Genomic DNA, 26,155 nt, shown 5'->3' on the forward strand with positions numbered 1-26,155 from the left:
CATAAGTCTTCCCTGATCCCAGATATGAGTGTACGGGGGACGACGACAGGTCTGTGTCCTCGGGTGGGAAGTTCTTTGTGTTCAGTTGGGGTTGATCAGCCCCACGTGTAGGAGTGCCCCTATGTCTGGAGGGGAATGAGGGCACACTGAATTTGTTCTTTTTTTTATGGTAGAAATGAAGTTTTAACACACCGAATTTGTATCACAGGTGATGGGAACCCTATTGTGTCAGGCTGGAAGCTGCGAAGTGTCTGTGGCCCTGCATTTTGTGGGGTCAGCCGATGAGGGGCGGTGCAGGGCCAAGAAGAGGTGAATACCCAGGGGGTTAATCTGTGACCTTTATTGCGCGATTCTGAGGCGGACTCTAACCCGTCTCAAGAGATTTACTGTGGGAACTTCTGGCTCAACCTTTTTCCTCCTCCAGGCGCTGCCGGCCTGAGGTGCTCCCACGTCAAGCCTCCTTCAGCCCTTGAAGGAGCCTCGAGGCCACACCGGTAGGTAGCTCCAGAGGGTGGGAGGGCTCCCTAGAGGCCAGGAGGCATCCGAAGGGATGTGACTGCCAGTCTAGGACCTGCGCGACCTACTGCGCTTCTTACTGCGGGCTTCGATTAATTTCTGGGAACGAAGCTTGAAGGCAGCGCGGGTCACCACATCACGGTCGTCCTCCTCACTCTCCTCTTCATCTGCAGGGAAGCATGGTGGGTGGGAGGGTAAGAGGTCGTTTCTTTTCCCTTTCCCAGACTTCACCACACCATGCACCTCCTCTTTGGCCTTGACCTAAGGCCACCTCCTCCCTCCCATCCATCTCCCTTTGGCGCACACTGACCAAAGAACTTGTCCTTGACACTGGCAACGGGCAGAAGGATGCGGGTGTTGTAGAGGGGCAGTTTTCCTTCTAACGTGGCCAGGAACTACAGGAGGCAGGAGAGAGGTGTGGGACTGAAGCAAAGCTGTTCCTCCTCCCACCACATTCCAGATAGTGCCCGGATTCTAGGAGAGACCACTGTCCACTCTCCTGCATACTCTTCCCCAGCAGGCCGACGACTGTCACTCAGGCCTGGTCTCTGGACCCTGCCTGTAGACCTGTCTAGAGTCATCCCAGGTTCTCCAGTCCTGCCATCTGATCCAACCAGTCCCAGCTTTTCTTCTCTGGAGAAGAAGCTCACCCCTCACCCCACCTGCTGTTGGGATCTCAGCGTGCCCTCTGGTTCTCCACCCCGCCCCCAGCCTTGAAACTGCTGCTGCACCTCTCGTTCTGTGATGTGTCGCAGCATCTCTGGTATGTCATGGCTCTCTACTTGCCCCTGTAGTTTCAGCAACTTTTCCTCGACAACGACCAGCAGATTGGACACATAGTCCTCTGTGTCCGGGTCTAACTTTCCTGCCAAGAGGCTATTATCCTGCAGGGGGATAGGCTAAGTTAGCTGAGAGATGCGAGGTCCCTGTGAGGGGACAGGCTTCACCCATGAGTGGGGCTTTTCCCAGGGAGGGGAGAGCTTTGCAAAGAGTCCATCCACAGGCAGGTCCTCTAAAATTAAAGCCTCGCCTTGAAGTCAGAGCCTTTGAACTTGAGCTCTATTCAAAGGATGGGAGGTCTCTTTGAGATTAATACATGAGCTAGGCCATTGTGAGGGCGGCTTTCTAAAGAACTGGCGCTCTTGCAGACACGGTGGGACTTTCTTCGCAGGAGTCTGGAGAAGGGCTGCTTAAGTTTTGAACTGGGGTTGGGGATGGTTGGCTTTGCGCTTGGAGTCAGCTTTAGCCTGAGCAAATGGGGACTTCCCCAGGAATGTGGAACCCGGATAGTGATGCGAGGAGTCAAACTTTCTTCCTTAAACGAAGTCACAGGGCAGGAATCCTGTGGCTTGTGTGGCACTTCAACTCAACCTGATGTTCTGGGAGGATGAGGGCAGGGCTTGCCAGGGACGGGGTGGGGCTTTCTGCAGTGGGGCCTCCCAGGGACAGTGGCCACTGGAGCAGATCTCCTTGGGTGGCGCCCCCCCCAGGGGCGGAGCATCACTAGGGGTAGATCTTTCCCAGGGAGGGGGACCTACCACTATCACGTGGTTTAGTTTGCTGGCCAAGTGCTCCAGGCAGTCCTTGGCCAACTGGAGAGTTCGCAAGGTGCGATCCAGTTGCTCCTGGATGACATTGCGTCGCTGCTCCTCCTTCTTGAGTGTCTCCTGCATCGAGTCGCGGTGCCTCTGCTGACTGCCGGGAGCCGGGAGGTTCAGCAGCTAACAGGCGGCTAACTCCAGCGTCCCCCAGGCCTCCCTCAGCCACTGAGGCCTCACCTCACCAGTGTGGCATCCCCGGAATACTTGAGGTTCTCCAGCTCTTTCTGGAGCCGCTGCTTCTCCTCCTTCAACCTCACCAACGTCTGCTCATTGTCCTTCTTGAGAGTCTCTAACTGCGTGAAGGTCTCATCCTGGGCCAGGAACCTTCGCACCACCGCCTGAGGGCCACCCATTTCTGGTCAGAGCCTGGGTCAAGAGAGGCTCGAGGGCGATCTGACTCTAACAGTGTTACACAGCCGTGTGTAAGGAGGACTGTGTGGGTCAGTCTGCCAGCTCTTTCAAGGCTATACTTCTCCCCACACCCTTTCCTGTCTATGTTTGAGTCAGCTAAAATCAGCATGCGGGAGGCAGCAGAGTGAACACCTTTCAAAAATCCCTGTGCCAGCAAGTTCTGAGTGGGTATCTCGCTCAACAGCACAAAGACACTGTGCCTCTAGGGTGTGTGTGATCAGGCCTCCCGGCCGTTTGTGTGTGTGTGTGCCGCGGCACATGTGTGGATTTCAAAAAGCAACTTGGATGAGTCTGCTCTCACTTCCCACCACGCCGGGCCCAGGAACTCGAGTTGTCAGGCTCGAGAGCCATCTTCTTTACCCGCCAAGCCATCTCACCAGCTTGGGACCCACTTCTGAAGGGGTTCTCGTACCGCTGAATGAGTTCACGGCTGACCTCCAGCCAGAGCCCAGATTGCCTGGGGATTAACGGCTTTCCAGGGGTAACTGGGTACAGAGAACCCAAACTGGAGAAACTGACTGGGTGTGTGTGTGTGTGGGGGGGTCAGTATTCTAAAGCAGGATCAGGCGCTGGAGGGAGACACAGAGCAGGGCTGGGATTCCAAGGTTAGGGGCAATACTGGGCAGTCCACTGTATTCTAGATCATTCCATACAGTGATGATCTGAGAAACAGGACCTGAAAAATAAAGCTCCCAAAACTTACATACCAAACAAGTTAGCACAGTGGAAGAATGGAAGAAATTAAGGGCTGATGTGGACAGCTCCGCCATCCTGGAAGCCTTTCCTGGCTCACGCGCAGACCTGGGGCACTCACGTGCGATTCAGCCACTCCAGTGGCATCCTTGACCTTGCCGAACATCACTTCCATCTGGTACATGCCCCAGCGCTGCTTCAGCTCCTCCTCCTTGTGCCGCTGGTGGTCCTGGATGGTATCTTCTGACTGTAGCAGGACATGCTCTCGGTGCGTCTGCTTGAGGGTGGGGGACAGTCAAGGCTACCATCAAAGTCAATTCCAAACAGGGCTTGGGACAGAGGTCAGGAGAGGATCTGGCTTAGCTTGGATTGTGAGGAACAGTCTAGATATGGTTATCCCTGCAGGACTCAGAGAGGTGGCCTCAGAACCAGAGTAAGGAAGCAGGGTCATAGAAGGAGTGGCCTCCGGAAAGGGGTGGGCTAGAGCCCCAGTCGGATTTGGAACAAAAGCGTCCAAATTAAATGGGGCAGGATGAGGAGAGGTTCAGACAGTCAGGGCAGGGCTGCAGGCTGCGGCCTCTCCCAGGAAAGGAGGATGAGGTGCGATTGTGGGGGGCGAGGTCAGGGAGGGGGCGAGATTAGGACAATGAGAGGAGGAGGGAGAGCTCGGTCAGAATGTGGGGTAAGGCAAGGCTGAGGCTGTCTGGTCTGAGTGGCCAAGCCCTGCACCCTTAGGAGTGCACACCTTGCGCTCCATGCGCTCTGTTAGAAGTTTCTTCTCTTCCGCCCGCTTCTTGCAGTCCGTTATGAAGTATTCGCGCTTCTTGCGGTTCCGGATGGCAGTCTCCTCCAGGTACTGCAGCTGGCTCTAGGGCAGGCAGGGGCACCTGGTATCTATCCAGGATAGACGGGGAGCATCCCCAGGCAATGCCGCAGCAGTACAACTGCTGGGAAAGACTTAAAGACAACTGAATTCTGACTAGAATTCCCTGAGCCTTTGGTGCTCCATTGCTATTTTCTCTGAATTGAACACTCCCTCCTAGAGGGAGAGGGCGGTTCGAGACTCAGGAAGTCGGTGAAACTTACAAGGCTCAAGAAACAAGATTCACGCCGGGCGGTGGTGGTGCACGCCTTTAATCCCAGCACTCGGGAGGCAGAGGCATGCGGATCTCTGTGAGTTCGAGGCCAGCCTGGCCGACAAGAACTAGTTCCAGGGCAGGAACCAAAAAAGGCTACAGAGAAACCCTGTCTCGAAAATAAAAAAAAAAAAAAAACAAGATTCACAAGACCCCTCCCCAGGTTACAATGGATAGGTGAGGAGACTTAGGAACGGAACTCTAGAGATGTGACTTTCACACCGAAACTCCTCAGCCACGCTCTGCAAGGAAGCCCAATAAACTCATTGTTCTCCAAGTTAGACTTTGGTGGAGTGGTTGATGGTTTTTTATTTTTGTTGTTGTTGTTTTTAACTTTGTAGCCCTGGCTGTCCTGGAACTCTATGTAGACCAGGCTGGCCTGGAACTCACAGAGATTCGCCTGCCTCTGTCTCTGTGCATGAGTATTAAAGGTGCGTGTCATCGCACCTGGATGTGGTTACTGTGCTCTATACTGTCCTATAATATTGGCAGCTGTGACAGAGCCCCTCCCCACTCTATCCTGGGGTGGTAGATTAGTACCTTGGCGAGGTCCCGGGCATTTAGAGCCTCTTGATTCACCACTTTCAGCTCCACTACCTCATGCTTGGTCTTCACCACCTCAGTTTCCATGGAGTCCAGCCGGTTCTCCAGGTTGAGACTCTCCTCCTGGCACATGGAGAGAGGGAAAGCTTGAGACTGCTGTCCCCGGCCAGGCCTGCCCTCCTCACCTACTGCTCTCTCCAAAGTGTCCCTACCTGGAGGTAAGACTTGAGCTGCAGGTATACATTGGTAATGTGCTCTGCTTCCTCTGCCTTCATCCGGGCCTTCTCCAGCCGGTTCTCCAGGTTGCGCATGGTCTAGAGGGACAGCAGGCTAGGCTGGGTCCCTTCTGTCACCACTCACGCCTCCCCCAAGGCCCCTGTAGCCCTCGGCAAGCCCCACCTTGGCAGCCTCTGTGTTGTTGTCTTGCACCTCCGTCGTCTCCAGATGGTGCAGGCTGTGCTGCGTCCTCAGCTCCTCCAGACGCTTCTGTCGCAGCGTCACCTGGTGTCGCAAAGCATTCAGCTGGTTCGTCTTATCCCTCAGCTGGTGCTCCAGGTGCTCCAGGGCCTCCTGGGGAGGGCAGAGAGCAGAACCTCAGCTTGCCCTTCCCAAGGACCTGAGTCCTGGTTCTCCCAGAAGTCCTTGTCCCTCTGGTCTCCTAGTTGACTTCCAGACCCTTGGCATCCAGCACTTTCTCTCTCTCTCTCTCTCTCTCTCTCTCTCTCTCTCTCTCTCTCTCTCTCTCTCTCTCTCTCTCTCTGTGTGTGTGTGCAGGGGAAGTCAAACCTTGCACAGCTGGACAGCGGCTATATCTCTGATCTATAGTCTCAGCTCTCTTTTACATTTTTTTAAAGACATGGTCTTTGTAGTCTAGGCTGGCTCCAAATTCTGTATCCAGCTGGAGATAAACTTTAACTTCTGACCTTTCTGCCTGCACCTCCTGAGTGTCGCGATCATATTGCTGTACCGTTGAACTCCATCTAATGAGGCTCTGGAAATCAGCTGGGGCTTGGGCTTCATGTGTGCTAGGGAAGCATTCCACCTGTTGAGCTACACTTTCAGCTCCTTCGTGTGTGTGTGTGTGTGTGTGTGTGTGTGTGTGTGTGTGTGTGAGAGAGAGAGAGAGAGAGAGAGAGAGGGAGAGGGAGAGGGAGAGAGAGAGAGAGAGAGAGAGAGAGAGAGAGAGAGAGCAGGTACACCTATGTACACAGAGGTCAGAGGTCAATGTCTGGTATCTTTCTCTACTGTTTTCCAACTTTGATTTGAGACAAGGTCTCCCACTGAACCTGAAGCTGGCTGGGTCACTAGACTTGTTGTTGAGAGCTCTGTGCAGCCTCCTCTTCATTTCCCTAGTGCTGGGATGACAGGTGCATGCAACCACACCTGGACCTCATGTGGAGGTCGGAGGACAACTTGTGGGAGGGAGTTGGTTCTTCCCTTCTACCATTTGGGCTCAGAGACAAACTCAGGTCCCCAGGCTTGGCAGTAAGCACTTTTCTCTGTTGGGCCATCTTTCCAGCCCACACTCAGATTTTCCATGGGCTCCAGAGATAGGAATTAGGCTTACACAGCAAGCTTATCGCTGACTGAGTCATCTCCCCAGGTTCCTATTTTATCTCCCGTCACGGTTTTACGTTTTTATTTTCATTTCATTTCTAAGTGTAATAGTGTGTTGTTTGCATGTATATCTGTGCACCATTTGTGTCTGATGCCCCAGGAGTCCAGAAGGCAGCATTGGACCCCCTGAAACTGGAGTTACAGACAGTTGTGACCATGCAGACAGGTGGGAGTGGCACCCAGGTGCTCTGTGCTCTAAACCACTGAACCATTGCTTCAGCCTCCAGCCTAGATTTGTAAAGATTTAAGGATTCTTTTCTCCCCGCTCCCCAAACTGGAAAGCTGAGCATGTGCAGCACAGCACTGGACTGGCATGTAGTCAGCTGGGTGACCCCACAAAGCCTCACATGGGAAGAGGATGAGGAAGGTGATCGCTAAAGAGAAGAGCCCTGTGGCCTCAGACAGGGGCAAAGCCCAAAATGGAACAGGAGATCTGCTCAAGGGGTGGGTTCCTGGCATCACCAATAATCAAGTTGCCAAACACCATTCCAATGCCAGGCTCTGCTTTGGCCACACCACTGTGGTGGCCTCGATATCAGCAAATTTAGCTGCTGTGCCCGTGTCCAAGAAGACAACACTGGAAGTCCTGTCTGGCCTCCTGGAGAGGGAGCAGCTGCAGGAAGGCCATTCAGGTGAAAGTCTGGGCTCCTCAGGAGGGAGGCAGACAGAGGCCCGATCAAACTCCTGATACAAGAGCTGGTCAGAACTGGAGAAACAAGCAGTGCCCTGGGAGTTTACCTCTTTTACAGCCTTTTTATTCTCCCAGTTTTAGCCCTTGGTCTCAGCGCTCAGCTTCTCTACCCTTCCCTCCCTCCCTCCCTCCCTTCCTCCCTCCCTCCCTTCCTCCCTCCCTCCCTCCCTCCCTCCCTTCCTCCCTCCCTCCCTTCCTCCCTCCCTCCCTTCCTCCCTCCCTTCCTTCCTTTTTTCTTCCCTCCTTCCCTCCCTCTTTCTCTCTTTCTCTCTTTCTCTCTTTCTCTCTTTCTTTCTTTCTTTCTTTCTTTCTTTCTTTCTTTCTTTTCTTTCTAAGACAGGGTTTCCATGTGCAAAAGTCCTGGCTATCCTGGAACTTGGCTTTGTAGACCAGGCTGGCCTTGAACTCACAAAAATCTGCCTGCCTCTGCCTCCCAAAAACTGGGATTAAAGGTATGTGCTACCATCGCCCTGCTTTCTCTTTCTTTCCTTCTTTCTTTCTTTCTTTCTTTCTTTCTTTTTTAAAATATTTATTTATTTATTTATTATGTATACAATATTCTGTCTGTGTGTATGCCTGAAGGCCAGAAGAGGGCACCAGACCCCATTACAGATGGTTGTGAACCACCATGTGGTTGCTGGGAATTGAACCCAGGACCTTTGGAAGAGCAGACAGTGCTCTTAACCTCTGAGCCATCTCTCCAGCCCTTTCCTCTTTCTTTTTTAAAGATATATTTCATATTTAATTACGTGGATGAGTTTGGGTGTGTACAAATGTGTTGTGCGGTGCCATAAGAGGCCAGAGACATTAGATTAGGTGCTAGAGTTACAGCCAGTTGTGAGCAGCCTCAAGTGAGTACTTGGAATCCAATCTGGGTTCTTGACAAGAACAATATGTTCTGTTAACTATGGAGCCATCTTTCCAGATTGATACTGACTCCCACAACCCAGGGTTTCAGGTCTTACTATATAGCCCAGGCTAGCCTTCAACTCCTGTTTGAGCTTTCCCGTGCTCGAAACAGAAGCACACACCCCTCACACTCAACACCTGTCAGCCTTCCACTAAGACATACCTTCTTGGAAGGGCTCACTTTGCTTAATCACAAAAATGCCACCAATGGTAACACTGGATCAAACACAAGGTCAGTGTGTAATAATGACAGACCAGCATGATGGCTCAGTGGGTGAAAGTGCTTGCTGCCATGCCTGATGGTCTGAGTTCCCTCTCCAAAACCCACATGGCAGGAGAGAACCAACTTCCAAAAGTGACTGTCTGACCTCCATACCCATGCTGAGACCCGAGACTGCATATACAAAAATAGGACAAGAAGTTGGTGAGGAGAAAGTGAAGAGGTTTGGGTGAGGAGCTAACCTCACAAGTCCTGTTCTTCAGGTAAGGCTTCTCTGACTTCCATTCCTGAATGATTGCCTGGACCACTTTGGAATCTCCCTGCCAAGGAGAGAAGACCAGTCACTTCCTCAGTTCACTTGTTTGCCCCCCAAACCCTCCACTCACCTGTGCACCCTCACCTGAAGCAGGTCTTTTAACTGCATGTGGAGAGCCTTGGTCTCCTCTTGAAGCTGGCTGATAGTATCTTGGTTCTTCTTCATGTTCCATTGGGAGCTCTCATAAAAGGCCTTCCGGTCACCCTCTGGGGAAGACAGGGGTCACTGTCATTCCCAGAGAAAAGACCTATTTGGTGGTGGTGGGTTTTTTGTTTGTTTTGTTTTTGTTTTAGATAGGGTTCCTTGTAGCCTACGCTAGCCACAAACTCATATAGCCAAGGCTGGCCTTGAGCTCTTACTCCTCCTCCATCCATCTCCCCGGGATGGCAGATGTGCAGTCATGCCATGCTCAGTCTATGCGGAACTGGTGTTAGAGCATGCCAGGCAAGTAGTCCACCACCTGAGATGCAGCCCCAGAGCTCTCGCTTAAAAAGAGCATGAGGAGGAGGAGGAAGTGCGTGTGTTGTGCGAGTACACCCACACATGCATGTGGAGAGGCTCATGCGCCGGTGCCCTTAGAGGCCAGGAAGACATGGGTGTTCTCTGTATCACCCTCGTCGCACTCTTTCTTCTTGTAAAAGATTTGATTTTAGTGGCTTCATTACTCTTCTTGCAGAGAACCCAAGTTCATTCAGTTCTGACACCCACATGGTGGCTCAAAATCACCTATACTCTAGATCCAGGGGGTCAGAATTCCTCTTTTGGCCTCCTTGGGCTCTTCCCCTCCCCCCCACAAGCACATAAACATCATTAAAAATAAAACCATGAACTATTTTAAGTGTGTGTGCATGTGTGCATTCCTGTCAAGGCCAGAAGCTGACTGGAGTCCCCTGGAGCTGGTGAAGTTAGAGGCAGTAGGGAGCTGCTGGGAACTGAACCTGGGTTCTGGAAGAACAGTGTGCAGACCTGACTGCTGAGACATCTCTCTAGTCCCCTACTCATTGCTTTTGGAGATAAAGTCTGTGAATGCTGGGCTGGAGTCTCTCTCTGCTAGGCTGGAAGCAGTGAGGCTCCATTCTACCCAACTAGGAGCTGCCATTGTAGGCATTTACAGAACACCCAGTTTATTACGTAGGTAATAATTGGAAACTCTGGTCTTCAAGATTTTGAAGCAATCACTTCATCACCACTTTGGTCTTGTTTTTCTCAGAGAAAGTCTCTTATAGCCCAGCTGGTATGGAACTCACTATGTAGTCAAAGGTGGTTTTGAACTCCTGATCTTCCTGTCTCCAGGCCCCAAGTGTTGAGATGATAGGTGTGTTCCATCATTCCTGGCACTCAAGACCTTTTACAAATTGTTTTTTGTTTGATCTCTTTACATAGGGTCTCAGTACGTATCTCAGGCTAGCCTGGATCCTCCTGCCTCAGTCTCTGGTAAGCACCATTAAGCCCAGTTAGTATTATGGTACCTGATGGTGGAGAGAGGACATTTTGCTGGGTGCAGGGGATGAAGTCTAATGCCCTAAGGCACAGTGGAATAAGTACATTATAAAACATCTCATGTGTTGTCAAATAGCTCTACAAAGGATCATAGGCCCTTCACAATAACATCAGCAAATCTGATGATGTCAACTACCACAATCTAGTTATGATACAATACCTAAAATACCACTTTGTATCCCACCAACATGTATGAGTATTCCATGTCAGTCAAAGCCATGTGAGCTAAACAGGTGTGCTGATGTACTCGGGAGGCAGAGGCAGGCAGATCTCAGTGAGTTTAAGGCCAGCCTGGTCTACAAAGTGAGTTCCAGGACAGCCAGAGCTGTTACACAGAGAAACCCTGTCTCAAACAAACAAAGAACTCAACCAAACAAAAAGCAAAAATTAGAGACTGGAGAGATGACTCAGTCATTAAGAGGACAGCTCCGCCAGAGGTTTGATCCCCAGCATCTACAAGGCAGCTCACAACAGTCTGTAACTTCAGTTCTGGGGGCCTTCAAGGCACCAAGCACACACATGGTACACAGACAAACATTTAGGTAAAACATTCATATGCATAAAAATTTTAAATTAATTTTTTTAAAAAAGCAAAACCCATATGGCTATGGCTGTAGCCCATGACTAGCCTTCATGGGGCTCTGGGTCTGATCTCAAGATCTCAAGAAGCAAAAAAATGAATAAAGAAACGGGTATGGTATACTGCTTTAATCTCAACACTCAAAAGTCTTTGGCAGACAGATTTCTGAATTCAAGGCCAGCCAAGTCTATACAGAAAAAAAAACTAACCAAACCAACCAACCAACCAAACAAACAAACAAACAAAAAAACCATTTTTTCTCTCCTGCCCATAATTTTTAAAAAATATTTATTTATTATGTATACAATATTCTGTTTGTGTGCATGCCTGCAGGACAGAAGAGGGCACCAGACCCCATTACAGATGGTTGTGAGCCACCATGTGGTTGCTGGGAATTGAACTCAGGACCTTTGGAAGAGTAGACAATGCTCTTAACCTCTGAGCAATCTCCCATAAATTTCTAGTGTGCTGGTGCATTCTTTTACTCTCTTAGAATGGAAAGTAGAGGAGAAGGATCAGAAAGTCAAAGTCCCAGGGAACTAACTCAGACTTTGCAGCAAGCAACCTCATCTGCTGGACATCTTGCTGACCTACATTCCTTGGTCTTTCTTCTCTCTCTCTCTCTCTCTCTCTCTCTCTCTCTCTCTCTCTCTCTCTCTCTCTCTCTCCCCCCTCTCCTCCCTCCTCTCCTTTTTCTCTCTCTTACTCTCCCCCCTCCTCTCTCTCCCTCCCTCCCTCTCTCTTGCTCTTCCTCCCTCCCTCTCTCTCTCCCTCTCTCCCACCCTCTCTCTCCCCCTCTCCCACCCTCTTTCTCCCCCTTCTCTCCTCTCTCTCCCCCTCCTCTTCTCTCTCTCCCCCCTCCTCTTCTCTCTCTCCCTCCTCCTCTCCTCTCTCCCTTCCTCTCCTCTTCTCTCCCTCCTCCCTCCTCTCCTCTCTCTTCCCTCTCCTTTCTCTCCCCCCTCCCCCTCCTCTCCTCTCTCCCTCCCCTCTTCCTAATCTCTTCTCTCCCTCTCCCCCCCTCACCCTCCTCCCTCCTCTCCTGTGTCTGTCTCTCTCCTCCCTCCTCTCCCCTCCTCCAGGATCTTACTCTGTGGCCCAAGTTGGCTTTTACCTCAATAGATAGACTAGACTATACTATCCTCAAACTCATGGCAACCATCTAGCCTCAGTCTCTCAAGTACTGCAATTACAGGCGTGTGCAACCATGCCTGGTGTACTGGTGTACTTTACAATTACAGGCGTGTGCAACCGCGCCTGGTGTACTTTACCTTTTTTTTAACTAAAAGAATATTAAGTTCAGTGAGGCTCAGCTAAGTGCTCCAGTGCTTGCCTAGCACAAGCAGGGCTAGGTTAGAGCCCCAGCCCAGGCTAGCTTTGGACTTGCTGCATGCATACCCATGGATGATCTTGCACTCCTCATCCTCCTGCTTCTCAAGACACACACACACACACACACACACACACACACACACACACACACACACGTTCGCCTGGAGCTAAATTCAGCGATCTGCCTGACTCTGTTTTGGGATTAAAGGTGTTAGCCACCACACCCAGCCTGCAAGATTACCTCTTATTTTAGTGAGTTCAAGACAAGCTTCTCTGTTGTAGCTCTTGCCAGCTGTCCTAGATCTCACTTTGTAGACCAGGCTGGCCTTGAATTCACAGAGATCTGTCTGCCTTAAAAGTGTGTAACACCCCTTTAATCCCAACACTTGGGAGGCAGAGGCAGGCGGATCTCTGTGAGTTCGAGACCAGCCTGGTCTACAGAGCTAGTTCTAGGACAGGCTCCAAAGCCACAGAGAAACCCTGTCTCGAAAAAACCAAAAAAAAAAAAAAAAAAAAAAAAAAAAAAGTGTGTAACACCACAGCTCGGTTTAAGATTACACTTTAATAATAAGAGTAACGGTATACAAGGGTTTTCCAAATGCTGGCATAATCAATATCTGGTCTTGATAGTTCTTTGCTGTGGGGCTGTAATTAGGCATTATAACTTGTAAGACCCTCCTCCTGGCCTCTGCTTAATAAACCCAAGTAGTAGCCTCCCCCACTCATCAATTCAATAGTCCAAAACGTCTGCAGACTTTGCTCAGTGGTCGGGAAAAGCAGCACTATCTCCTCCACGGGAGCCACCAGTGTTCACTTATTAACCATAGCAATGCGCACTATTTTGAGCATTTTATCAATTTTGAGCACTATATTGTAGGGTTATGCCCATTTTATAGATGGAAAAACTGAATACAATTATATTATTCCTAGAGCTAACAACTACTATGCAGAGCTAGGGTTCAAACTCAAGAGAAACAAACTCTCCTGGGGCTGGAGATGTAACTCAGCAAAGTGCTTGAACAGCCTGCATGAAGCCCTGGGTCCCAGCCTCGGTCCCTCATAATCCAGGCATCGTGGTACACGCCTGTAACCAAAGAGGTGGAGTTAGGTTTCCTTAGAGTTCAAGCCAGCCTGAGCCACATGAGACCAAGTCTCAAAAATAATAATTTAATAAATAAATAAAAATTGGGCTGGAGAAGCTGGGCATAGTGGCACACATCTTTAATCCTAACAGTTGAAAGGCAGAGGTAGGCAGATCTCTGAGTTCGAGGCTAGCCTGCTCCACAGAGCAAGTCTCAGGACAGTCAAGGCTACATAGAGAAACCCTGTTTTAAAAAACCAAAAACCAACCAACCAACAAACAAACAAACAAATAAATAAATAAATAAAATTGGGCAGGAGAAATGGCTCAGTGGTTAAGAGCCTTGCTGCTCCTGCAGGGGGCTTGAAGGTCAGTCTTCACACCCACAGTAATCAGTCTATAACACCTGTAACTACCGCTCCAGGAGACCCACTGCCGGATCCTGGTTTTTGAGAGTATTTCACTTGGTCCACAGACACTCAAACAAAATAATAAATAAGTCAAGAAAAACGAACTCCAGCATCTGTCCCCTGCCCCCCGCCCACACACACACATAAACACTTTAGAAGAGGTAAGGTTACAGTGAAACGTGAAAGAAAGGCAACGAGAAGTACGGGCAATGTGAATGTTTGCATCTCAAAGTTAGTCACGTAGATTCCCACTGGTGAAGCCTGGCACAGGGTGTCTACTCAGAAGACTGGGTGAGCACTATTGATTCCTGATCCTTCTGGGTCTTCTGCAGCCATCTTACCTAACAGCTGGATTTTCCTTTGTAACTCAAGCATCTGTGCTTGCATGGAAGACTTCATCAAATGGTAGGAAGTTCCCGACTTGAGACGCTGTGCAGGCCAGGCCTGTGCCCGGCCCAAAGCTTTGCCTCGGTGGCCCTGAACCTTACTGCCCTTGACTTTGGAAGACGGAGTCGGAACTTGCTCCTGGCTAGTCACAGTATAGGTCCCGGCTGCCCAGCACAGAGGAGATGTCATGGTGATTGGCTTGAGGTTGGCTTGAGGTCAGGAAGCCTCTAAAGAGTAGGAGAGTAACTAACTACAAGTTGGCGTCTTCAGTCCAGGTTCCCTGAGCTCTGGGAATGAACTTTTGCTAACTGCTAGGCTGGGGGCCTCTAAGCATCTCCCGGTTGCTAAGTAACTTCCTCCCCCCGCCCGCGTTCCCAAGGAAACCACTCGCGTTACACTCCACGGCTCTCACTGGCTGGCGCGGCTCGGAGGGGCGGTCCCACAAGGAGGCTCAGCAAAAGAGCGGCGCGATCGTTCGACGAAGGGGCTGGTCGCTTCAGCGGTCACGTGCTCACCCCCCCACCGCCACACACCCCATGGCCAGAGACGCGCCACTCCCAAGATGGAGGCACACTGCGCCGCCATTAAGCGCTAGACTTCCGATCCGTTCTCTCGAAGGCCGTCTTCATTTTCCCACTCAAGATGGCCGCCTCAGCTGCGGCACCCGCACCCCCGCCACTCCCAACATGGCGTCCTCGAGTTGCCTTTACCCAAGCGTGGCGGCCAAAACGGAAGTGACGCATCCTAGAGCGTTCCGTTTTCTTTCTGCTGCAGGAACCGTGGCTGCTCAGCCAGACTGGTGCGGTGGCTATTGACCTTTGTCTCGGCCTCGTGTAGGTGATGAAGTAGCAATGGGAGGAAGGCACCCTAATTTCTTATAGGTTGCATTAGGGAGGGTGGTGTGGAGGGATTGTAAATCCTTTGGGTCCGTTGGCGGGAGCTGCCCACTTCACCCCGTTATAGAGAACTAAGATTTTGAGTTCCCTTTGAGACTTCCACTGGCTTGGATTGAGGAGACCCCCTAGCCCTGCACCTCCAGCTCGGCAGCCAGTTGAGCCCTCCTTTCCGGGAAGCAGTGGTGAGTCCAGTTTTGGATAAGCACCCCTCTCAATGACCTGATGCTTCATCCTTTCCTACAGGAGAGGACATAGCACATCTTCCTGCAGCCTGCTTCCTGCCGCCGAACACACTTCCGGTCTCGGCCCGGACGGGATGTTGCTGCTACTGCTTCTGTTACCCCTCTGCTGGGCGGTGGAGGTTAAGAGACCCCGGGGTGTTTCCCTCAGCAGTGAGTCCTCTTTGTGTATAGCCTGGTGGTCGAGAGGGGCGTTTTCCTCCCTTTGCCTCAGTTTCCCATAACATTTCCACTGGTGAATGAATAGGACAGAGGTAGTATTTATTTATTTAAGAAGATCTGGGCTGAGCCTCTTGTTCTCCTCCCCAGATCATCACTTCTATGACGAATCTAAGCCTTTCACGTGTTTGGACGGCACAGCCACCATCCCATTCGATCAGGTGAACGATGATTATTGCGACTGCAAGGATGGCTCAGATGAACCTGGTGAGCTTTTGCTGCATCTCCTCATTGCCCGTTCAATGAGCCTGCCGAGAGCAGATGCCCCGTAAGGATTAGGGTCCCATCTTCCCGTTGCTCTCTGCTCAGAGGACAGGAATGAGATCCCTGTTGGCTTGGGTTAGCTCATTGGTAGAATTTGTAGGTTTCAGTCTCTGGTTTCATTCCCAAGTAAAAGAATAAATGTTCAGGTTTATGACCAAGTCATCAGATGGCATTGTGGGACCCCGGACTAGCTTCCAGGAGGAGGTAAGGTCTCTGGCCAGGAAAAGCCAACACAGACACCTCTCAGAGGTGGGAGGGGGAGTAAGGCTGAATGGCATTGTACTGGTGAAGGCTAAGGAGGAGTTGGGGGTGGGTTGCCTTAGGAGAAGCTGCAGAAGACTGGAAGGTTCTGTTGCAGGCCTCTGAAGATAGTTTCTTCCCTTGGTCCTTGGTATATTTTGTTTTGCAGACACTCTTATATAACCCAGGCTGGCCTCGAACTTGTCGTGTAGCTGAGAATGACCTTGAACTACCGACCCTGCCTTTTTTTTGTTTTTCTTTTTTTTGTTGTTTTTTTTTGGTTTTTTTTTTTTTTTTTTTTTTTTGGTTTTTCGAGACAGGGTTTCTCTGTGGTTTTGGAGCCTGTCCTAGAACTAGCTCTTGTAGACCAGGCTGGTCTCGAACTCACAGAGATCCACCTGCCTCTGCCTCCCAAGTGCTGGGATTAAAGGCGTGCGCCACCACCGCCCGGCCCGACCCTGCTTTTTATCTCCCAGCTGCTGGGATTACAGACGTTCACCACCACAGCCCACTTCCACCGGTTTTCTCATGCTTTCTATGAATAGATGAGACGTGTCTGGCTTGGAACACATCCAGCAAACTTTCTTTCTCTGCAGGCACAGCCGCTTGCCCCAATGGCAGTTTCCACTGCACCAACACTGGGTATAAGCCCTTGTACCTCCCCTCCAGCCGGGTTAACGATGGGGTGTGTGGTAAGTGAGGGTACTCTGGGGATCCGGGGAAGGAGGCAGGTGCCAGCTGGAGGAGACCCTGCCCTCTCTGATCTTTGCCCTCACCTCTCCCTCAGACTGCTGCGATGGGACAGATGAGTACAACAGTGGCCGTGTCTGCGAGAACACCTGCAGGTGGGTGGGTAGCGGTGCAGCACCCTGGGTTCCCTGGTCCTTACCACATTCTACTTGGAAGTCTGGCTGGTTCATTGTCTTTTTTTTTTTCTTACTTTACTTATTAAGATTAATTTTTATTTGCTGGGTGTGGTGGCACAGACCTCCAGTCCCAGCACTTGGAAGGAGGTTTATTTTTATCTTTTTTGGGGGGGAGGCAGGTAGAGTATATGCCACCCACATGCATGTCAACTACAGAGGTCAGAAGAGGGTGTCTGATCTCCCCAGGAGCTGCCGTTACCAGTCAAATTGGGGCCTCTAGAAGAGCAGCAAGTGAAGTCTGTCCAGCCCCTCCTTTCTTTGTTAGAGATAGCCCTCTCTCAGTGTGCCCCATCAACCTGGCCTCAAGCACCTCCTCCCGTAACCTAATGCTGCAGTTTCAAGCCTGCGCCATCTTGGCTCCTTTTGTCCTTTTGTGAGTCCCCTGGTCGTGCCCCTTGGGACTCTAATTACCAGAATCCCCTCCAGCTATGAGCAGTTGACATTGTTTACTTGCTCAAAAGATGGGAGATGGTGCTAGGACAGGCGTGTAGGCCTATAATCACAGCACTTGGGAGATGGAGGTAGGAGGATTAGGAGTTGAGTCTTTGATTATACAGTGAGTCTGAAGCATGGGTTTCCAGAGACCCTGTTTCAAAAAACCTAGGGAAAAAAGGAGAAACTCAGTGCAGGAAGAGAAACAACTTGATTTATGTCTGGTTGAGAACTACTTGGGCTCTGATTGGGTCAATATTCTCAATATTTGGTTTATTTTTTCCCACCCCCACTTGTTTGTTTTTAATTTCTTTCTTCTCTTGCTCTCTCTCTTTCGTTCTTTTGAAACAAGGTTTCTCTTTGTAGCTCTGTCTGTCCTGGAACTCTCTGTAGACCAGGCTGGCCTCTGCTTCCCAAGTGCTGGGATTAAAGGTGTGCATCACCATGACTGGCCTGAGCCTGTTGATCAGTTTGAGGGATAGCTTCCAAGCCCATTCATCCCCCACTACTTCTGCTCTGTCTGTAATCCCAAGGACGGGCAGGCTGTGCACACTGTCCAGCTTCTTAAGGACAGAACTGAGACCTCTGGTCAAAAGAACTTGGAGGGGCAGGTTGAAGAGGGCTCTTTCTGTGCCTTACCTTTCTTAGCATTGTTCGTGGGGGTGTGGGTGGAACTTGCAGGTGACTCAGGCCCTTCTGGAAAAGGCAATTCTGCTTGTGGGTCTTGAGTGTCTTTAGTGGTACTTATGTGTGTCTACTCCAGAGAGAAGGGTCGTAAGGAAAAAGAGTCCCTGCAGCAGCTGGCTGAGGTCACCCGAGAGGGCTTCCGCCTCAAGCAGATGCTCATTGAGGAGTGGAAGACAGCCCGGGAAGAGAAACAGGTGAGGGACCCAAAGAGATGCATTGGTAGGACCTGGGCCTGGGGTCCTTGAGTGATGGGTGGGTAAATGCACGTGGGTATACACTTGACTCTGGGCTGTGATGAGCCTGTGTCTTCCTTTATGAGTGGTTGACTGAGCACTTCCCAGATAAGAGGCTATCAGATTACGAGCCAGAGGTGTTAACTCCTGGAGACAGGAAGAACATCTCTTTGTACCCCTGCCTCACTGACTGTAACAGGCTGGTGGTTGGTGACACCTTAGTTCTGGGGAAATCCCTCAGTTAAATGTCAGTAGAAACTGTTTGATTGAATGAGTATGGTAGGCACTCGAGGATTCTTGGGCTTGTGTGTCTCCCTCCCTTCCCCACCACTGGCTTGGCTCACCATGGCTCAGCAGCAGCGCTGCCTGGGAGGTGCTTCCCAGTGCACTGAGACAGGACTCCAGACTGTTCCTGTCCACAGAAAATCCCAGGCTCTTCTCTCCTACCCCCGTGACTGGAGAATCTCTCTGAATTGAGGAGGCTGGAAGGCCCTGCTTTGTTCAGTGGACAATGATTGCCCTTTCAAATTCAGGGGATCTGGGGAAGCCAAGTGTTGAGGTCATTTCCTTCCAGGGGAGGTGAGAAGATCCTGGTGAGAGGTCAGGCTGAGGGGTCCTGACCCTGGCAGAAAAGCCTCACACCATGACACTTTGTGGGAGCCCTCTCTGTATCTCTACACCAGAGCTTGCCTGGGGCCCTTTTTGTTGTCGCTGTTCCCTCACCCCCATCCCTCTTGAATTGATTTGTTTGTTGAGACTGCCTCACTATATAGCCCTGACCTGCCTGGAATTTCCTATGTAGACAAGGCCGGCCTCAAACTCACAGAGTTTCACCTGTCTCTGCCTCTTAAATTCTGGGATTAAAGGTGTGCGCCACCATGCACACACCGTGCTTTCTTGTATTATCGTGCTGAGGCTGGAACCCAGGGCCTTATAAGCTAGGCAGGTGCTCTAGTAGTGAGCCACAACCCCAGGCTGTCAATTGGAGTTCTGCCACTGCTGAGCTACACCCCAGCCTCTCACTGGCAGATTCTAGGCAGGGTTTCTACCCCTGAGCCATACCCCAGCCCCTCACTGGCAGATTCTAGGCAGGGGTTCTACCTCTGAGCCACGCCCCAGCCCCTAACTGGGGGACTCTAGGCAGGGGCTCCGTCACTGAGCCACACCCCAGCCCCTCACTGGGGGATTCTCTGCAAGTGTTCCACCCTTGTTCTGTACTCCCGCCCCTGTTGCTTCTCAGAACAGAAGTAGATGCCCAGGGTGTACCTGGTGCTATGCAGGTTAGAACCAGACCTGCACCTGCCTCGGGAATGTTAGAGCTAGGTCGTTAGAAAGTTCTCTCCTTGCTCCTGGGTAGAGGCGTTCAGGGACCTCAGGGCATCCAGAGCTTTCTGTGTGGTCACCCATCTTGGGGGAAGGAAATGAAGAAGATTTCCTGGAGGAAGGGCCATATTATTGGAGATCTGTAGGTAATTCACACCAGCCATGGAAAGTGTTCCAGGTGGAGGAGTCTGAATCTTATTCTTGAGTTTCAGGATGGCGGGGTGTGGGGGTTGAGATGGCTCAGTGGGTAAAAACCCTTGGCCACCAAGCCTAATGACCTGAGTTTGTTTCCCAGGACAGGAGAAAACTGATTTCCTTTGAGTTGTCATCTGATTGCCACATGTCTCTCTCCTCAAAGAAAAAGGGGGGGGGGTAAAGTTTAAATAATGGAGATGTGACAGGTGGGACTGAGGGAGGGGCTGATGTCACACAGAACATCAAGGGAACCAGAGTAAAGTAGGGATACACTGTGATGCAAGCGTTTCGGAATGATCTTGGGGAACAGAGGCACTTGACAAAGAGAGGACCAGGCCTAAGCAGAGCTGGCCTCTCACCTTCTCTTCTCCTTCCAGGGTAAGCTGCTTGAACTTCAGGCTGGAAAGAAGTCTCTAGAAGACCAGGTAGAGATGCTGCGGTTAGCAAAGGAAGAAGCAGAGAAGCCAGAGAAGGAGGCCAAAGAGCAGCACCGGAAGCTGTGGGAAGGTATGCTGTGGGGCAGCACTGCAGCTCTGACCAGACAAGAACCAGGGCTGGGAGTTCTAATTCCTGCTGGCCAAGAGCGCTACCTCTGAGCTATACTCATCCCATCTTTCCCTTTGAGGCAGGGTCTCATGTAGCTCAGACTGCCGTAATTTTCTTATGTAGACGAGGAAGACCTAGAAATCCTAATCTTCCTGTATATATGTTAGATGCCAAGATTACAGGCATGTACTACTATGCCTGGGTTATTTATGTTTTGATTTGTTTGCTTGCTTTTCTTTGTTGGTATGTTTTGAGACATGGTCTGGAACTCAGTATGTAGACTAGACTGGCCTTGAACTGCTAAGGGTCCACCTGCTCTGCCTCGCAAGTACTGGATTTGAAATGTGTGCCTCGCCATGTTCTGCACTCGGTGATTTTATTTGTTTCTTACCATGATTGTTTATTTCTTTGTGTGCCTAGTTAACTTTGTATTGGCCATCAGTTAGGAAAGCTGTAAGAATAATTTGTAGCCTTGGATGCAAGATCCTTCTCTACAGATTCCTGTTTGCATTTTGTCTGGTGCCTAGAACCTTCCCTCCAGGAATCTCAAGCCCAAATTGAAGACCTTTGACCTCTCAGCAATGTGTGGCTCCCTTGCAGTAGTAGAGGCTGATGTAGCGCCTTGATCGTGCTTGGCCCACCCTTGCCCGGCCCCTCACCAGGGACCCTACTGCTGTGCATTGTTGTGCTAAGCCTTCAGCCTACACAGAGTATGAACTTAGATACATGCATGTGTTTTCTGACATGACCTGAGCATCTCTGAGGAGATGCCGTCCTCCTGAGGTCACTGGAGACTCTTCTGTAGAGCCCCAACCTTGATCTTAGATTTGGTTATACTTGTTCCATCAGCCACAACAACTGTCATCCCAGCTCTGGGAGGTTGAGGCAGGAGGACTATAAATACCAGACAAACTTGGCCTACATAAGAGAGATCCTGTCTCTAATAAATGAATGAATTATAAAGAAGGAGCCGGTCCTTGGGGACTATTGTTCTAGCCCTTAGGAGATGGATTAAGAATTCCAGCCCAGCCAGGTGTGAAGGAAAACATTGCTCTTCTGCCAGCTGCTTAGAGCTCTTGCAGTGTCTGTCCCTGGCAGGGGTCTGGACACATCTGCTGACTCAGTCTTGTCCCTCCGCTTTCCCATCTTTCCTGGCCCAGACCTCCACTTGCCTTTTCCCCACCGCCCCAGTTCGTACATTTTACATCTGTTTGTATGTGTGTGCCATGGTGCACATGTAGAAGTCAGTACCCACCTTCCATCTTGTGGGGCTCAGGACTGAACTCAGGTTGTCAGGCTTGGTGGCAAGCTTCTGTATCTGCCGAACCGTCTTGGTGGCCCTTCACTTACTCAGCTTGTTCCCAAATTCGTCCTCCCTCCAGAGGACACAGACCTTTGTTAAATCCAGGGTCGTGTCCCCAGCGCTCAGTGTAAGACTGCTCTCACGGTGGGACTCTGTGCAGGTTTTGGGGTGATGGGATTTGGCCACTTAGGGTACAGCATGACAGAATGCCCCTCTACAGAGCAGCAAGCTACTGCCAAGGTCCGGCGGGAACAGGAGCTGGCAGCCAGTGCCTTCCAGGAACTGGATGACAACGAGGATGGGGTGTAAGTGTAACTGCCCACTGAGAGTTCCTCACCCAAGTCTGACTAGCCTGGCCTTGGACGTGTCAGGTAGCCAGGCTGGTCTCAGGTTTATAGTCCTCCTGTCTCAGCCTCTGGAGCCTTGCAGTGGCAGGTGAGAGCTGTCACTACCATGGGGCATGTGGGGCAGAAGCAGATGGAAGGGCTAGGGTGTGGGTGTTGTCTAGGACCCGCTCTGCCTTGGCTCTCTTTAGAGTTAGGTCTCTTATAGGGGAGGGTGGGAAGTGGCTGGGCCCTGCCCCTCCCATCCCAGCCCTCACACGTGTAGAGATCCCACAGAAGCCTCCCCCTTCCTTTTCTGTACTCAGGGTCTCGGTGGCAGAGCTACAGACTCACCCGGAGCTGGACACAGATGGGGATGCAGTGCTATCCGAAGAGGAGGCCCAGGTACCCCAAGCCTATCCTTGGCCTAGAGTGAATTCAGGGTGAGAGGGTCAAGGTAGGCCTCCTCTAGGGAGAGCTCCTTGTGGCTGCCTGGTAGAACCCTAGACTAGTACCAGGGCAGCATGGCACCTGTCCCCAGGCTTGTTCATCCCACTTACCTTCTGCTTGTTGCTCAAAGTAGGAGTCTGTCTTTCTCTCTGCCTGCCATCCCTGGCTCTGCCCCTCTACCATCTCTGCTGCAAACCGGGTCCTTCCCTGCCCCTTGTGGACCTTTGCTTAGGGTGCAGCACACTCTGGCACTGTGCCTCTGTATGCCTGTGTCTTGTCTTGATGTCCCCTTACTTCCCAACCCATGGGACCTCCTTCAGGCCTGGGTTGTCCCTCCTGGTCATATAGTACCTGACCCATCTGCTGTGGCCTGGTCCCTAGTTGTGAGTGGCAGGGTGTGTGGGCCTCTGGGGGCCCTAACCCTGACCCTACCCCAATGCACACAGGCCCTTCTCAGTGGGGACACAGAGATTGACTCTACCTCCTTCTATGACCGTGTCTGGGCTGCCATCAGGGACAAGTACCGCTCTGAGGTTTGTGGGAAAAGGAGGAAGGGAAGTGGTCCTGTCCCCAACCCCTCACAAAAATATCATCTCCCGTGCTGGTCCCCGGTCCTCCATGGAGGCCAACCCTCCCAGACTTGGGAACTAGTGTTCTCCAGCCTTGAGGTCTCAGCATTGGCCTCTACAATCCCGGGAGCCAGGTGCTGCCCACTGATGTGCCTGCCCCTTCTGCTCCGGATGTGATTGAGCCCAAAGAGGAGCAGCTACCAGTGTTGCCACCTACAGAAGAGGAGGAGGAGGAGCCAGAAGAGGAAGAGGAAGAGGAGGAGGAGGAGGAGGTGCAGGGGGAGAAACCCAAGGTTTGTGTTGGGAGAATGGTGGGCAGATGGGTGGGTGGGGCTGCCTGCTAACTGGACCCTGCCCCCTCCCCAGGAGGCCCCAGCCCCTCTACAACCCCCACAGCCTGCCAGCCCCACTGAGGAGGAAAAGATGCCACCCTATGATGAGGAGGCACAGGCTGTCATCGATGGTGAGTGGGGACCTGCTGGGAAGGGACCCCTGGCCCTGCAGTGCCCGTGTTGCTGGGGAGTTACTGTTTCTATCCCTGAGTCCTCCTCCTCATGGGCCGCACTTGTTTGTAAAACGTGCACAACAGGGCAGGAACCTGCGGGCTCCCAGGAGCCCTGGCCTGTACTCTAGAGAGTCAGTGACAGGAGGTTCACTCTGCGCTGGTCAGCCTATCCTTCATATTCTCTGGGGCCCATTCTGGGTCTTTCATGGAACTGGGGCCCACTCTCATCTCCCGTCCCTCAGCTGCACAAGAGGCCCGGAATAAGTTTGAGGAAGCCGAACGATCCTTGAAAGAGATGGAGGAGTCCATCAGGTGAGCCCCAAGGCCACCTCCTGCCCGGTGACCGTCTCCCGCCGGCTCCTCGGAGGAGGTGTCAGCCAGGTTCTTGCAGGGCTCCAAGCACAACCTGTGTTTATCCACCATACATACAGCTGGGCCTTCTGTGTGGGCTCTCATGTCCTCACTTTGCCTGAACCCTTCTGTGTGGGCTCTCATATCCTTACAGCCCCTTTCCCTGGACCCTTCTGTGTGGGGCTCTCATGTCCTTACACTCCCTTCCCCTGGACTCTTCTGTGTGGGGATCTTGTGTCCTTGCCCCCCTTCACCATCGGATCTGTTTTTCCAGGAGTTTGGAACAAGAGATCTCCTTTGACTTCGGTCCCCATGGAGAGTTTGCGTACCTCTACAGCCAATGCTACGAGCTCACAACCAACGAGTACATCCTGGCACTGGTCGGGAGAGGGGTGGGGAGGAGGGCACTGGGCGAACAAGAGTTATAGTACCTATCTGAGATCTCATCACTGGGGGACTGAGGCAGGAGGACCTCAAGTTGAGTCGGCTCCATCCCCAGCACCTCATGAAACTGGGCATAGTGGCACGTGCTCGAGGTGGGTGTAAGGAGGATCATAAGTTCAAGGCCAGTCTCAGTTACTTGAACATGTTTGAGGTCAGCCTGGGCTATGTTAACCCTGTCTCCAGAAGGGAACACAGGCAGGGTCCAGGGGTCAGTGGGCATTGAAGTGTCAGTGGGCATCGAAGTGCCAGTGAGCCACCTGTCAAGCCTGTCACTCAGCAGCTCCTCTCCCCGCCCTTAGGTACATCTACCGGCTTTGCCCCTTCAAATTGGTCTCCCAGAAACCCAAACATGGGGGCTCTCCAACCAACCTTGGGTGAGTGGGTTGAGGTTTGTTGCCCTTACCCTGCCCCCAACCTTACCCACTGGCCAGGCACTCAGCACCCCTGCTCTCTCCCATAGCACATGGGGCTCGTGGGCTGGCCCCGATCATGACAAGTTCAGTGCCATGAAGTATGAGCAGGGCACCGGCTGCTGGCAGGGCCCCAACCGCTCAACCACAGTGAGTGTCTGACCTGGGGCTGTGGGGACCCGGGCCTGGACCAGCCCAGCCCAGCATCGCTCCTGCTCTGTCCCCATCCCCAGGTGCGCCTGCTGTGTGGCAAAGAGACTGTGGTGACCAGTACCACGGAGCCCAGTCGCTGTGAGTACCTCATGGAGCTGATGACACCTGCAGCCTGCCCAGAACCGCCACCAGAAGCACCCACTGAGGGAGACCATGATGAGCTGTAGCCTGGTAAGGAGACTGGGTCTCTGTCTGCTCTAGTGTGGGTGTTGCTACTTTCTTAACCTGTGCTCCTATCTCTCTCGCTCTTTCTCTCATTCATTCATAGTTTCTCGAGATAGGGTTTCATTTCTCTGTGTATTCTTGCTTGGCTTTCCTAGAACTCACTCTGTAGAATTCCAGGACAGGCTCCAAAGAAACAGAGAAACCCTGTCTCGAAAACAAAAAAGACAGTATATTGTGTAGTCCATATTGGCCTTGAGCATTTGTCAGTCCTGCCCACTGTGCCACCCACCACGCCGAGTGTACGAGGTACTGACGACTGACCCAGGGCTTTCTGTGCTAGGCACACAGTCTGCCAGCTGAGCCACATCTTCCAGAAATAATTTAGGTTGCCAGTGCTGGGGTGCTTGCTTTTGCACCAGCCCATGTCCTGGGCCCTCCGTCTTTCTAATTCTGTCTTCCATCCTAGAACTTCAAGGCCTGAAACCTGTCTACTGATCCTGCAGTCTATGGACCAAGGCCTGCCTACCCAGGGTTCCTGGCCATTCTCCAGGTAGCAGGAACCCCGTGGTGCTCTAAGCCCCGCTTCTGGCCCAGGCTAGCCAAGCCATCCATATTGCTGAGGCCCCAGCGGCCTCCAGAGATGGATAAAGGAGCTTACCCTCCTTGGATTTTTGGGTGGGAGTTAATCCCTGCTCCACCTCACCCCTGCCTTCCCAGCTGGTAGGAGATGAGTGGATGACTTCACACGTGACCTCAGAACAATAAATGTGACTCGTCCGTATTGGCTGTGTGTCTTTTTTCCCCGTTGGTCTATATAGTTGAGGCCAGCCTCAGGCTGTCTCCTTCCTTAGTCGCTCAGGGCATGGGCCAGCATGCCTACCTAGGTCTGCCTTTATTTTGGGGTGTGAACAGGAGGCAGATGTGGGTACCGCTGTCAACTTAGCAGGGTCTGGAGTTGCCTAGGAGACAGACCTGGCTGTAATTACAGAGAAGGAGCAGAGGTCAGGCTTGGTGACGTGTACCTTAGCTCCTGCAGCCATCTCTGCTTCCTGGCTGCAGTGCCAGAAGCTTCAAGCTCCTGCCACGCCTTCCTGCCGTGATGGACTGGACTCTTGAACTGTCAGGTGTGGTGTCGCGGCTGCAGTTCACACCTAGGGAAGCAGTAGCTGCAGCTCCTTGCAGCACCGCAACCCAACTGACAGCGAGGGTGCCCAGGCCCAGCAATCGGTAGACAGTAGACTGTTGTCGGCTTCCTGAGTCTCCCAGGGAGGGATGGCATCCT

General features: G+C 51.8%; 2 protein-coding genes across 6 annotated transcripts; one reads left to right on the forward strand and one right to left on the reverse strand.

Moving 5' to 3' along the window:
* Positions 1-396: 396 nt before the first annotated feature.
* On the reverse strand, positions 397-14,239 carry Odad3 (outer dynein arm docking complex subunit 3). Of its 2 annotated transcripts, none has more exons than XM_057767736.1 (13): positions 13,895-14,239; positions 8,738-8,859; positions 8,580-8,657; positions 5,300-5,470; positions 5,113-5,214; positions 4,898-5,023; positions 3,967-4,089; positions 3,343-3,495; positions 2,295-2,455; positions 2,055-2,211; positions 1,248-1,400; positions 827-911; positions 397-683 (listed from the first exon to the last, which is right to left on the reverse strand). In XM_057767736.1, the coding sequence occupies exons 1-13, from the start codon at positions 14,127-14,129 to the stop codon at positions 565-567; spliced, it is 1,785 nt and encodes a 594-aa protein (XP_057623719.1). In that variant the 5' UTR covers positions 14,130-14,239; the 3' UTR covers positions 397-564. The 2 variants fall into 2 exon arrangements, with proteins under 2 accessions (XP_057623719.1, XP_057623718.1); XM_057767735.1 differs by having other exon boundaries at positions 3,343-3,498.
* A 424-nt stretch (positions 14,240-14,663) lies between these two features.
* On the forward strand, positions 14,664-25,654 carry Prkcsh (protein kinase C substrate 80K-H). Of its 4 annotated transcripts, none has more exons than XM_057767739.1 (18): positions 14,664-14,773; positions 15,080-15,228; positions 15,385-15,501; positions 16,395-16,490; positions 16,586-16,643; positions 17,920-18,037; positions 19,972-20,101; positions 21,664-21,748; positions 22,093-22,171; positions 22,663-22,749; positions 22,920-23,078; positions 23,152-23,248; positions 23,533-23,602; positions 23,916-24,005; positions 24,385-24,459; positions 24,546-24,645; positions 24,729-24,879; positions 25,340-25,654. In XM_057767739.1, the coding sequence occupies exons 2-17, from the start codon at positions 15,153-15,155 to the stop codon at positions 24,873-24,875; spliced, it is 1,584 nt and encodes a 527-aa protein (XP_057623722.1). In that variant the 5' UTR covers positions 14,664-14,773; positions 15,080-15,152; the 3' UTR covers positions 24,876-24,879; positions 25,340-25,654. The 4 variants fall into 4 exon arrangements, with proteins under 4 accessions (XP_057623722.1, XP_057623720.1, XP_057623723.1 ...); XM_057767737.1 differs by having other exon boundaries at positions 14,694-14,777; XM_057767740.1 differs by having other exon boundaries at positions 14,694-14,777; positions 22,920-23,057.
* The last annotated feature ends 501 nt before the right edge of the window (positions 25,655-26,155 follow it).

Source organism: Chionomys nivalis, chromosome 4, assembly GCF_950005125.1.
Source record: "Chionomys nivalis chromosome 4, mChiNiv1.1, whole genome shotgun sequence".
NCBI lineage: Eukaryota > Metazoa > Chordata > Mammalia > Rodentia > Cricetidae > Chionomys > Chionomys nivalis.

Coding starts and splice junctions, on each gene's coding strand:
- Odad3 (XM_057767735.1), bottom strand. CDS start 14,129: ATGACATCTCCTCTGTGCTGGGCAGCCGGGACCTATACTGTGACTAGC. Junction 4,090..4,897: donor ATGCCCGGGACCTCGCCAAG/GTACTAATCTAC, acceptor TGCCTGCCCTAG/AGCCAGCTGCAGTACCTGGA. Junction 2,212..2,294: donor GGGGATGCCACACTGGTGAG/GTGAGGCCTCAG, acceptor GGCTCCCGGCAG/TCAGCAGAGGCACCGCGACT.
- Prkcsh (XM_057767739.1), top strand. CDS start 15,153: ATGTTGCTGCTACTGCTTCTGTTACCCCTCTGCTGGGCGGTGGAGGTT. Junction 16,491..16,585: donor GGTTAACGATGGGGTGTGTG/GTAAGTGAGGGT, acceptor CCTCTCCCTCAG/ACTGCTGCGATGGGACAGAT. Junction 24,006..24,384: donor TACGAGCTCACAACCAACGA/GTACATCCTGGC, acceptor CCCCGCCCTTAG/GTACATCTACCGGCTTTGCC.